Here is a 13,248-nt window from a genome sequence, read left to right as displayed (position 1 = left end):
CTAGAAGATAATAAAAGAAAGGTCTAACTACTTAAAAATCTACATTGGTATACGGCGGGTGAATGCTACAATTTTTACGATTGCATGACAAATAACTAAGCAGCAAGTTGTAATCTCGATTTTGTCGGTTAATTATGGAAGCGTTTACTCGTATTCATCAACATCAGATAGCAAAGCGGTGACTCTTATCAATTAATAGATTCACTTTGGAATCTATTTTTCGACGTATCAAAGATTCCAGTAATACGCCTGAAAACGGTTGCATGTTCACACAATTTGCATTCCTCTTGTTGTGTCCCGATGAAAGATTTAAGAAAAAGGGGGTTCTTCTAGAATCACGGCATATTAGAATCATGCCGATAAGCTTGCTTGGTCCTATTCATACCTCTAAAATAATTAATTAAATATTAATTCGAAAAAATTGAGATCGATAATTATATACGAATTATCTTGTGCACGATATATAAATACATTTTATTTATTCAACATCTTACCCTTGATACAACATTTAAAACGTCAATTCCTCCGTGTTTTCCGCATCGGAGGAAAGCGCTTGACGCAATGCTTCCATACAAGACTTTGGAATAAGCGTCCCGACGATCTTCAATCCCTCATCTATTACAAAAACGAAATGAGAAATAGTCGTTTTTTAGACTTTACTAGAACAATAATTAGCAATTATAATTATTGACTTACCCGTTCGCAACCTTACAACTTGCATCTTAGAATTATGTCCGGATCGTGCGGCAAGCACATTCTCCACACGACTCCAAACGCTCAGAACTGAACCGGCTAATACATTATAGGAACGTCTTCTTAGTCCTACTTCACAATCCATGAGTCCGAGAGTGGCATTTTTACAATTCCCGCTCCAGTACGCGTGTGAACACGTATTCACGGAAGCCTCGTACTGTTGCGTCCAGTGTGGTTCTGCCTCGTCGTTGCTCACTTTCTTATATTTTTTTTCTAATTCACCTAGAGTCTCCTGACGTAGCTGTAAACCTGTGTTGGGCCTACAATGAATGAATATATGATTACATCATTTCCAACAATGTTAAAAAATATACTATATTTATACTACAATTATACTATATAATGCGAATTAATTCTGTTGTTTATAATAGTTTAAACTAAGCGTAAATGTAGCGGAGCTTTAAATAACTATACCTATACACCATATAAAACTGATCTTTCTTGCTTTCGGATTTCTTCTTGCCACTGTCCACTGCGATCGAGAGGATGGCTGTATGTTTGCCATTGCGAATTTGATGGCTCAGATAGAAACCCTCTTTCGTCCCAGTTAATTCCGAACATTTGTTCGTGGCTTCGGACCAACTCATGCCACGTTCAACATGAACCACGTGCAACTCCGTTGGCGCCTTGCCAGTCGCATGTTTTCGCAAGAATCGATACAATCGCACTCTATGGACGTTTTCGCCCGATGTTCCGAGGTCGAGGATACCCATGTCGAAACGGCCTGTCTTTTTAGCTTGCGTAATGATAGCGTTGAGTGTATCGGTGAAATATTTGAACAGACGATTTTGCAGATCGACTGGCATGCCAAGAATACGATTTAGGAACTTTGACATGTTGTTGTAGTCCTTGTCAAGCGTAAGCACACCTGGTGTGCTCTCGCTATTGCAAATTAAACCGACGCCCACTAGAGCGTCAGCTACATCTTTGAAAAAGTCCCCGTGATAATCTTGAGGTGGTGGCACCAATGGCGCCTCGTACCTAAAATAATAATTTGTCAATTCTATAAATATCTAAATTTTACATAATTTGCGAATGATTTTTTGGTATGCTTTGATACAAACCCCATTATAGTTTTCATTGTAGCTTCCAGTGCTGCACGACCATATTTGTTGTCGATATTAAACTGCGAGAGATCTCGAGTCTCTGTAGCGCGACGATCACCGTGCGTTAGAGCACCCAGACTTTCTAAACGTTTTGCAACGATCGAGGCGAATCTCCTTTCTCCGGCCAAATCCGATATAAGAAATATATATTCTGGCGCATTAACCTGATTCGATCGATGCGTTCGTCCAAATTGCTGTATCGCTCTATCAGCACTCCACGGCAATTCGAGAGTGATATGCACACGTCGCATTTGATTCCTCGCTCGTCTGTCGCTCTGTAATGATATACCGCTGCTGGCTGCTTCGGAAATTATCGCTACAGTTTTTTCTCCATCCATAAACCTGCAACAAGACAAATTTTCAATTAAAAATATCTGACCGAAATAACACATTTAACTTTTGTAGACGCATTCATAGAGACTTGATACACAAGTTGCGATTATTAGAAGAAAAGTGTATTCAAAGAAAAGTGTCTTATGCCAAGAAATTCTTCTACGAATCGTTAGAAATTAATGTAAGAATTATGGCAGTGATATGTAATAATGATAGTATGTAATAATTTTTGTCCGATATATATACCTCTGCTTTTCTGTCAAATTGAGGGTTTCCAAAGGAACATCTACTTCCGATCTGGACTCGTATTGTATTGCACCGTCCTCCGTTTGTACGACTCGACCTTTTCTACCCGTCATCTCCGCAACATTCTCTGGTCCGCCGAGCTCATCTATCAATTGATCTAGTGTGTTTGGTGGCAATCGCTCGCCAAGAATTTCTATTTGCGATAATAATTCTTCCTTCATACTACAAGCTCTCTCGATAGCATCTCTAGGCGGTGCCTGATTATTAGGCATGCCTCCGCTCATAGCACTCATAGGTCCACCGCTCATTGCTGTATCGCCATTACGTTTATTTTTGTTACTAGACTGTTTGTGTACTAGCATTGATTGGATTTTATCTTGCGTGCTCAAACGTTTCTTCACTGGTTTCTTTTGTTTCTTGCCCTTTTTCTTTCGCCTGTCCCAAGGATCTATAAACATAAAAAATAATTATGAAATTTTGCTTTGATTACACACACACACACACACACATACACATACACATACACATATACATATAATTCGACTTAAAAATTAAAATAAAAAATCTTTGTCTGTTTTTCAAGTTTGTAAAATAAAAAAAAGAATAGATTATAAAATAAAAAGTTTATGCCATGTAAATAAATAACTTATGCCACTATAAATTACCAGTATCAGAATCGCTGTCACTGAAGAACGGATTAAAATCTGAACTGACATTACTCTCTTCATCGGTATGATGATCATCTTCACTTTCACTACCACTTAATTTGAACTCCGAACCGGAACTATGAGCACCGTTTCTATCTTCCTCCGATATCTCCTCTTCTGATGACCAAGCGCGCACTTTTTTCGATGCACGTTGCGCCGCTTGCCGGATTGGTTTCCTTTTACTACCACCTGCAGAACCACCAGCATCCATGTCATCGTCACCTTCTAATTTAAGTTTTGGTGGTTCTAGACCGAGAAGTCGCTGGATGCGATTACGATCTGGCGCTGGAAAGTGTTTCTCCACTAACGTTTGCAAGACGCCTCTGCAAATACAAATTATTATAATTAAATATATATATCACAGATTTATATCATAACTTCTCCTCTCGTTACATATTAAAATGCCACTGACTTGGCGGTAGAAACGAAATCGCTGAGTTCACCGTCATCGCGTTCTAATTGTTCCAAGGTGCGTGCCTCACCGGTAGATTGCAGACCAATCACTACACACTTGCCACATTTAACCGCTTCGCGAGCCACAGCCACTGCATGCTTCACTTTTGCAGCAATACAAAGATACTTGAAAAAACGCTGATGCGATGACCAAAATTGACCCCACATCGTCTTCTTCATGCGATTTTCTGCGTCTATCAACTCCGCCGCTTCTTGAAATTTTTGCATGGCTTCCACCCACTACATAAAAAAATAGATTGTATTTGAGAATATTTGGACCAATTTATAGAAGCTTATATTTTTGCACACAATAACTCACCAATCGCACCGAATGATCATACACTTTCATGAAATCCTTGGCAAGAGGCACCTCTTCAATCTTGAAGGCAACACCATGGAAACTCAATTGTCGAGCGATATACATACCGCGCAATTTCATGTCCATTGCTACGATCTCCATCGCGCCGACACCGCGCTTTTCTACAGCGGTGATGAAATCATTAAATTCCGGAAAAGGTGTGCCTTCACCCCACATGCCTAGTCGTACCATATAGGCCATGTTGCGAGGTTCAGAAGCGCCGGTGGCACTGGCGTATACGACTCTAGCCTTTGGAAGTTTATTCTGTAGTTCCAAAACCGTTAATCCTACAAAAGTTTTATTAAAGTAAAGTCATTCATGTAGATGCTTCAAACAAGTAGATGCCTTTTTTACACATAAAAGTTTATTTCTTAACCTGTCTTTGTAGGTTTTGAACTTCCAGTAGGGCATAAATTTTTCGCACGATGACATTCGTCAAAGATTATTAGACCATCAAAGTCTTCACCACACCATTGTAATAGCTGTTTTAACCGACTCTTGTATTTTCCGCCACTCTGTGACGATTCACCAATTAATGCAGAATATGTACTGAAAATTACGCCTTTCTTCACATTGCCATTTACAGCTGATGAGATTTTTGCATACTTGAATTTATTCAATGCATGTACCTGTAAATAAATTTATTCATTATATTGTGTTACTACTATTACTTACAATAATTACATAAAATGTGTAAATAATATATGTATCGACTCTAGATTAAGATAAGATAAAAGTAGAGTTTTAATATTAATACCCTAATATTTTAATAAAGTACATTTAATGATACATATAACATAATGGTACATTTAAAATAATTTAACACAAAATAAAATACATACTTCGATTTTAGATGCACCTATATCTTTTAAATCGCGTTCGGCATCATATTTAAGGTCGTTCGACACTGATACCCAAATGGCACGTTTTCGGCCTTTCAAATAATTCTCGAATATTATGCCGGCTATAGTTCTGCCTTTACCGACACCCGCGCCATCACCGATGAGAAATCCGGCGCGTGTACCATCGGGCAGCAAATGCTCATGTTGTTGAGAAGTGTACGTGATTGATTCGAGTTGAAGCGCAGATAGTGCACCGGATCGTATCGAATCCTCCGGTATAGATACTTTGTACCAAACATCTGTTGGCTCGACGCTTGACAAGGATGCCGTTTCGACAACCGGATCCGGATGCTTTCGTCCAAGCTTGACTGTTCATTATTAGAATTTAGTTGAAAGTAATCGTGTAAATAAAAAGAAAAAGAAATAATAGACATTAATACATACGTTTTGTCGGCATATAATCGGCATAAGTTTCGGCAACTCCCATATCTTCATCATCTACTTCTTCCTCTTCGGGTATATTTGGTTGCATCATTTTTGTTGGATCACCCGAATTCATCCACATTTGTGACACAGTCTTTCCTACAATAAAATTAGTATAAATTTGTTTCTTGAATTATGCCCTTTACGATATTTGGGATGCATTGATTAGAATAGTCTTTATTAGCATATTGTAAATACCTGAAAGACCTTGCCAATTGGGAATTCCACCTTGATTAAGCAACTGAACAAAAGGATTAACTCCCATATTCATCCCAGGCATACCCATAAAGCTACCCATTAAAGCATTCATATCCAAGGAATTCATACCTAAGGAAAAATAAGTACAAGTGTATAATTAATAAATATTATATAGCATATAATAATATAGCGTAATTTGATATTAATTCTTTTATCACAAAGAAGTGACATTTTATAAATACAATTTTCACATTTTACAGCTTAATGTATCTAATTTCTTAAAAAAATATATAATTTTCATAAAAATATAATAGACACACAAATATCATCTTAACAAGCATATTTAACAAGCAGAATATTAATAATTAAGCAAAAATAATTTGAAATAAATAATTATTTGAAAAAATTGATAATTTAAATCATGTACGTAGATGATGTATTCATATATACTTTTATAGTCTTTAAAAATTAAATCACAAAAAGAAAATCTCTATTTCTTTTTCCCATAAAATTTTTGGTCTTATTTATCATATTCTCATAAAAAGATGCATAAAGATAAACTTACTCGATTGGAGAAAAGCAGCAGGATTGAATCCTGCAAGAGAAGCTAACCCTGGTGGGAAACCATATCCACTAGCTGCTAATTGATTTAGTTGATTCAATTGGTTTGGATTAACAAAACCTGGTGGAGTGCCTTGAGAACCACCTCCTCCTCCTCCTCCTCCTCCTCCTCCTCCTCCTCCTCCTACATGCACCATTTCATAACCTGGTGTTGCAGCTTTTGTTACTAGTCCACCAGGAATTTTGTTGCCAAATTTTTGGTTCAATACTAAAAATAATTTTTACAAAAAATAGATAATATTGAAATAATAGAAAAAGATTTGCCTTTTGCTTGAAACAGTATACGATTTACCATTTAAGGCTCCTTGTGTCTTTTCTAAAGAATCTGTTGGCAAATCTGCAGGCTTTTCATCTTTGATGTTAGCAATCCCAGCGGCAGTTGCAAGATCTTTACCTCCACCTAAAAAAAATTGTTTCTTTTATTAAATTTTAAAGCATTGCTTAATTTGTGTAAAGAATAGTTGTGCCATTTTATATGAAATAGAATTCTTCTCTTAAACAAGTTTTATTACACTAAGATATATATAAATTCATCGTTTACACAATATAAATTTATAATTTACCAGGTACTTCAATTTTATCAGGATCTTCTTCATCATCAAAATCACTCCCGCTAGTATCATCGCTCACTCCATCATCGTACTTTTTTGTTGCCTATAAAAATACATATTACGACTAACAGATACCACTTGATAAACTGCAAAAGCAAATATCAAATCGAAAGTAAGAGATAAATTAAAAGCATGTTTAAAATACTATATATCTGCAATCACAGAAAATATTTAATCATTTGAATTAAAATTGCACGGGTAATTTAGACTTGATAAAAATCAAATTGAAGAATAAAAATGTAATGATTATTGAAACTTTTTCGATAAATCAGAACGACATTTTTCACATTAGCTATATATATATATATAACCAAATTTAAAGTAACAAAGTATGTCTCTCATAAATTTACCATAATGCAAAATATCATTTACAATTCCGATCGTGCGGTAACAGCCGCATCGAAATGCGCTTGTTCGGCGCGAAAGAAAGAAAAAAGGTTACATCGTGCACGCGAGTCTCTAGGTTAGTCGTTTCCCTATACAAATAAAATGATACAGATACGACAAAATACGCGCTAAGCTTTCCTAGAAAGCGCGTGCCCTTCGTACCCTTGGGAAATATCTCTCCCTCTTTCTCTCTCCTTCTTACATTCTTTATTTCAGCCTTGTGAATATCTAGAATAAAAAACCCACCATGACAAACGTGTTGCGAGATCTCGTGCGCGTTCCTTGCCACGACGTGCGTCGGTGCTAGGACAATAAGGACGACAAGGACGACGACGATTCTCTTAGCGCGAGCGTCCAGATACGCTACTAGTATTACTTAGCGGATTATACGGAATACGCTCCGAGACAAGCGAGCAAGCGAGGTTTTTTTCAGCCCGAATAAAGGAGTCGACGAGGAGCGCGTGTCGCATTAAGCCAGCATCGCCGACGGCTTCCGCGGCGATGATCCGGCGGATGACCGCGAGCGAACTACGAGATCGGCACGACGGACGTTGGCACTGTGCGTGCGAGCCGGGCCATCTCACGCGATCACGTCGAGAGTCGAGAGCGCGTTCGCTCGGCTACCGCCATATTGGCCCCCGTCCGTCCCGCGCGTCCCGCGCGTCCCGTCCGCCCAGCATCGCGACCAACGAAAATACAAAAACACACGCGCCCGCTCGCGCCGCCGCCGCCGCCGATGGCGCTGCTGAGCGGGCGCGCTGTTGCCGGATGTCGCGGCAGCGAATAAGGGCAGGTTCGCAGGGCGCGGGAGCCAAAAAATTGCCGCGTTTTCGCGACTAATCGCTGCGCGAGCGGCCGCGGGAGAGGACGGACGATCGCTCGCTCGGGCGCGAGATTCGTCCTCTTCCCCGGTCTCGCCGGAATGAGGAGAAAAACCCGGGAACATTGACGGAAATTCAATATCCATCGACGTTCCCGTAATTGAATATTCTTTTGCGACCCTCTCCCTCCCGCCCTCGTAATTTTTAAACGAAATCGCTCGTTCGCTCGCTTCCGGGAACTTGCGATTAACGTTTCTTTTTGAACGTGATCGAATCGATAATCGAGATAATAGCAAAAAGGTTCGTTACGAGCTAATATGTGACACATTTACGAGGACGTTTATTTCGGTGTTGCTGTTTAAAATTTTCAAAAGAAATTTTTAAACTGTTGCTTTCGTCACACAATGTACGTACCATTTTAAGAGAGCGCACCAATCCAAAATTTCAGACGGCGCGTTGTTGCTCCAGGGATGAATAAAGCGATACGTAAAACGTCGATTGTAAGCGAAAGATTAAAAGTAATTTCCCTCAATGGTATTTTTAACGCTGACTTGTTTATTCTATCACATGTATTCACGATTGCAATGTGACTGCGACCAGACGACGCGAGAAACCTATATACTTTGACAAATTCCTATTCAAGATGGCTAACTGTGTGGAGATTCTCGTAGCTTTCCTGTGCACTCGTGCTCTCTATGAATCGAAATCAGAAATGATGATTCAATTAAATATGAATAATAATAATTTACAGAGATGCTGTTTTTTACAAACATATAAAATATTATCGTATCGTGTATGAATCTAAGAGACATCGGGAAGATTGTAAATCGAAAATTGACATCGCCTTTCAAACTAAACGTTCACAAATACATCGAGTAATCGAGACAGATGGTAACGTCAGTCTGGATCATTACCTACCGAGTCACTAGTCAAAGTTACGAGACTTTCCCCACGACGGTCTTTAGCGACGATATCGCGTATCACGTATACGCATTTATTCCTCGGTATGTACGGATAATGGTGGCTGTTGTACATTTGGCAACACCGCCGCTGCGTGCGGCGCTGATCGTTAGATGATTTAAGTATTCGCGCTAAAAAGAAAAGAACCCGCGCCGGGCGAATTCGTGCGAACGCCTATTAGAACTATTCGATCGCGAGTCTCGGTGCTGCCGATCGAAATGTGGCGTTTCCGGTCGGTCTGACGACCAAAGCATCTCACGGATAAATCGTCTAATGCGACGCGATCGCCGATAAATTCATCTAAAAAATAATAACGTCGACGCTCGAGCTGCGGCGATCGATCGGCGAGCTGCGCGCCGCCGGCAGCGCCGCGGTGCGGCCGCTCCGCCAACTAACTACGTCACGCGATCATTTCATCTCTCGCATCGACTCCCGGTATGCGATAATATATTTTTTACTGCCATTTATCTATGCATTAAGGCCCTTGCACAATGCTAGGCAACAGGCAATAAGAACAGAAATAGAGATATATCTATTCTCTGCTCCTGTTGGCGAATATTTTCTATTCCGCGTTTTTATTGATTAATAGTTTTTATTCCTTATTCCTATTGCCTGTTGCCTAGCATTGTGCAAGGGGCTTTAAAACAATAAGAATAGAAATAATATCTATTCTCTGCTCCTATTGGTGAATATTTTCTATTCCGCCTTTTTATTGATAAATAGTTTTTATTCCTTATTCCTATCGCCTGTTGCCTAGCGTTGTGCAAGGGCCTTATAGAGTATTTCGGGAACAATTGTCTCTATTTATTCGATTATTTATAATTAACAAATAGAGAGAAACACACAAATATGCAAATTTTTAATTATTATTATATACTCGATTTTTCATGTTGCACGCATTAAAATGAAATAATTCACGCTCGACGTAAATAATAATGAATTGAAATGCTTCGTGTAGATAAAATTTATCAAGAGTTCCCCCCGCTGCGTCTAATTGGATACTGGCCATTACGAGCAATATGGCGGCACATCCGGCGCGTAGCTTGCTTGTATAATTTCAAGCTTCTTGATTTCGAAGGAGAGAGGGATTATCCGCATTCGCAGCTTGTCGTTTTTAAGACAAAACGATGCGGTGAAGCTGACGAGCGCACGTTGACGAGACGAGAGCGAATTCATCGCGTCGCGTAGCATCGCTGTTGCTGTTGCCAACCGTCAACGCCGCTGTTATTGCTGCCATCCGTCCGTGAGCGACCGTCATTAGTGGCTTATGATGCACAGAACGACCCGAGCGTCGTCCCATCATGTGGGAAAGCACGCCGACAACGCTGTCAAAGGTGAGGACACATCGTGCATCGACATTTTCACTCAGCTTTTCGCACCGGCCCCACGGTAGGGTTATGTTTTGAGTGGATCTCGCTTCTTCTCTTGCTCCATTTTGAACGCTATCGTAGAGAGAGACGCCCTCCGCGACTTATATGTCTCTCGATGCATCGTACTTTTCCTCGCGATGTTCATCGGCTCTTTTTCGATCGACGCGTCGTTTTTGTCATTTAAACGATGACGAAACGGTTGCTTCGATCATCGGATTGTTTCGATCACGAGGATTTTCGTTAAGTTGTAATTTGTGGTCTTCGCGGACTCGGACTAGAGCACTTGGGTCAGGCTCTAAACTAACATGGAGTATGATAGCTGAGAATGTTAGTTGTAGACGGCGATTTGCGTGAATAAATGTGTGAGATTAGTTTCGATCATGGTATTTTTGTAGATTCATGATTCTTTTTTTTGGAATTTTAAAATTGTACATCTTTATGTGTTTTTTATTTTTATATAAATTTTTGTTTGTTGAAAGCAATTATATTTATATAAAAAAATTTTGTCTAGTAATCTATAAATGTATGTATATTATACTAAGTAATATTGATAAATCACAGTCATTGTAAAATTGATATTTAATATTAGTTCTTTTTTTTGCATTCTATATATTTCAATATTTTTATAAATAATAATATAAATAGCACATTGCTTTTTCTTCAATTTAAAAAGATTAAATATTAATAATGTAATTAATGATTCTATACAGGAAGGCGAAAACGTGGTGTAGAGAAAAATACAACAAAGACTACAGCTTTGCCTATGCAAAATAATGATGCAAATTTACCAGTAAAGAGAGAAAATAAATTATTTGATACTAGTAAAAATGTAACAAACAAATTTGATGTAATTAAACCACAATCCGTATTAGACACACATAAATCCCCTACGCACACAATTCATTCTTATCAAGTAAGTATCTTACAATCTATGAATCTCTTAATTATACTTTTATGAATATTTATGTATATTTATGTAAAATAAATGTATTTTACTTACAATCATATGAAATTACTATATAACATTATTTTACTTGCTTCAGAATTCAAATGTGGAAGTTACAAAGGAGAAAAGTCCTATATCACTCACCTATTATCTTTTTAGAAATGTGCAAGTTGTTTCAACCTGTGAAGCAAAAAATAAGGTTATCTCTGATGTAGAACAATTCAAAACTGATGGTATAAATTTAATTATAATCTTATAAATCTATCTATACTTGGTTTTTTCTTTTGGATTCAGTTATGATACATGAACATTTTTATCTTAGAAACACCGGTGGCTGTTCCGATTCATGGGCCATCTACACCGCATAGAATAAATATGCCATCGGAAGATTTAAATGAAAAAGCTACAATTACTACCAATGAGGAGCAATCTGTGATGACATTACTTAGTCCACTGCAAGTTATTAAAAAATCTGCCCCACGTGGACGTAAGAAAGCAGTCTCCGTTCAATCCATCAATCATCGTTCGTTCAAGCCACAGGGCACTGAAACAAATCATTCGATTACCGACTACTTTCCAGTACGTCGTAGCGTTAGAAAAAGTAAAAAAATTGTATTGGAGGAGAAACAACGTGATTTAGAAAATAAGGTACTTTGTCAAATAGAGGAAGGCTTAGAGGTAAGAACCTGCATAATAAAGATATTGTAGAGATAAGAATTCATATTTTTATCAAATAATTCTAAACAAGTTACAATTTATTTTCTATTATAGGTAAGATATTTTCCGGGTAAAGGTCGTGGTGTCATAACGACACGAGAATTTGCTAAAGGCGAATTTGTAGTTGAATATATCGGCGAACTGATTAATCAAGGGGAGGCAAAAGAGCGCGAAAAAATATATGCGCAAGATCAAAATGCTGGATGTTATATGTATTATTTCCAACATCGTAATCAACAGTATTGGTAAGAGATTCTTTAAATTTCATTAAATTAATTATTCTTCATGAAAATATTATATAATAATTTTGATTAAAGCAAATAGAAAAGCACGAATATTAATACATATAATTTTCAGTGTCGATGCGACAGCAGAGAGTGATAAATTGGGCCGATTAGTCAATCATTCGCGAAACGGTAATTTGATCGCTCGAATCGTCGAAGTCAATTCTACACCACATCTCGTACTTACAGCAAAGGAAGATATACCAAATGGTGTAGAAGTTTCATATGATTATGGAGATCGAAGCCGTGAATCTATTCGTCATCATCCATGGTTGGCATTATAGCACTTTCTATTTCATTATTTATATAACATTATGTTACATTGTACAAAAGAAATATTATTTTTGTTCCTCCTATGAAGGAATTTTATATATAGACTATGTATATGCTGAATTGTGTACAAATTGCATCTTAAAAAGGCAAAGCCGCCAATATATTAGGAATTGGATATGCGACTTTGCAAGCTTTTATGCTAGTGAATCCCAAATATTTTTTTTACATCACTTTAGGAAATTAATTTGTTTGACTGTAAAAAAAATTATAGTTGTAAATAATTTATTTTTTTTCATAGAAAAGTAAAAAATGATTATTTTAACAACTTTTTTCAATGTATAATATATCATTAAATTCTTATTATTATCAGATTTGATTTAATTTATTCTTAATAATAATTTTTAAAAGTATATATTTTTATCATTTAATATGTTCAACTCGAAACAGTATTATCAATTGAATTGGAAATTCGTATTTGTTCTTTAAATTATGACGAATTGTAGCATAAAGTACTTTATCTAGTTTGATTGAAGCATTTGTGGTGATAAAGATGTAACTATGAATATAATTATATAATATATTCTCCTCTTTTCCTTTAAGAGAAAAGAAAGAAAGAGATGAAGTGTATATATAATCATTGTGACTATTGCAAAGAAAAAAAATTTTTTGTCAAAGTATTTATGCGACACATAATAGCCTTGAATTTTTGCATGTTCTTCACTGCCATATTTAGATGCGAGAACGTCCCCTAAATAATTATATATAGCTTATATGATACG

The 13,248-nt window shown here is 37.4% G+C and overlaps 2 protein-coding genes across 3 annotated transcripts; one reads left to right on the top strand and one right to left on the bottom strand.

Annotated features, from left to right (window-relative positions):
* Nucleotides 1-82: 82 nt before the first annotated feature.
* On the bottom strand, nucleotides 83-7,749 carry LOC105251698 (protein strawberry notch). Its single transcript, XM_011258669.3, has 17 exons — nucleotides 7,345-7,749; nucleotides 6,664-6,754; nucleotides 6,393-6,500; nucleotides 6,045-6,308; nucleotides 5,480-5,608; nucleotides 5,243-5,380; nucleotides 4,799-5,166; nucleotides 4,333-4,585; nucleotides 3,918-4,243; nucleotides 3,558-3,838; nucleotides 3,104-3,468; nucleotides 2,439-2,886; nucleotides 1,818-2,201; nucleotides 1,168-1,734; nucleotides 697-1,013; nucleotides 495-615; nucleotides 83-387 (listed from the first exon to the last, which is right to left on the bottom strand). Exons 1-16 carry the CDS (start codon nucleotides 7,345-7,347, stop codon nucleotides 509-511), a joined length of 4,149 nt encoding a protein of 1,382 aa, XP_011256971.2. The 5' UTR covers nucleotides 7,348-7,749; the 3' UTR covers nucleotides 83-387; nucleotides 495-508.
* A 2,121-nt stretch (nucleotides 7,750-9,870) lies between these two features.
* On the top strand, nucleotides 9,871-12,701 carry LOC105251700 (histone-lysine N-methyltransferase PR-Set7). Of its 2 annotated transcripts, none has more exons than XM_011258673.3 (6): nucleotides 9,871-10,213; nucleotides 10,960-11,162; nucleotides 11,293-11,428; nucleotides 11,518-11,873; nucleotides 11,967-12,157; nucleotides 12,270-12,701. In XM_011258673.3, the coding sequence occupies exons 1-6, from the start codon at nucleotides 10,147-10,149 to the stop codon at nucleotides 12,478-12,480; spliced, it is 1,164 nt and encodes a 387-aa protein (XP_011256975.1). In that variant the 5' UTR covers nucleotides 9,871-10,146; the 3' UTR covers nucleotides 12,481-12,701. The 2 variants fall into 2 exon arrangements, with proteins under 2 accessions (XP_011256975.1, XP_025269561.1); XM_025413776.1 differs by lacking the exon at nucleotides 9,871-10,213 and adding an exon at nucleotides 10,268-10,609.
* The last annotated feature ends 547 nt before the right edge of the window (nucleotides 12,702-13,248 follow it).

The sequence above is a fragment of the Camponotus floridanus genome, unplaced genomic scaffold (genome assembly GCF_003227725.1).
Source record: "Camponotus floridanus strain SB8 unplaced genomic scaffold, Cflo_v7.5 scaffold7, whole genome shotgun sequence".
In the NCBI taxonomy this organism is placed as follows: Eukaryota; Metazoa; Arthropoda; class Insecta; order Hymenoptera; family Formicidae; genus Camponotus; species Camponotus floridanus.
Note: the sequence above shows the minus strand (reverse complement) of the source record. Positions and strands in the feature narration are given on the sequence as shown.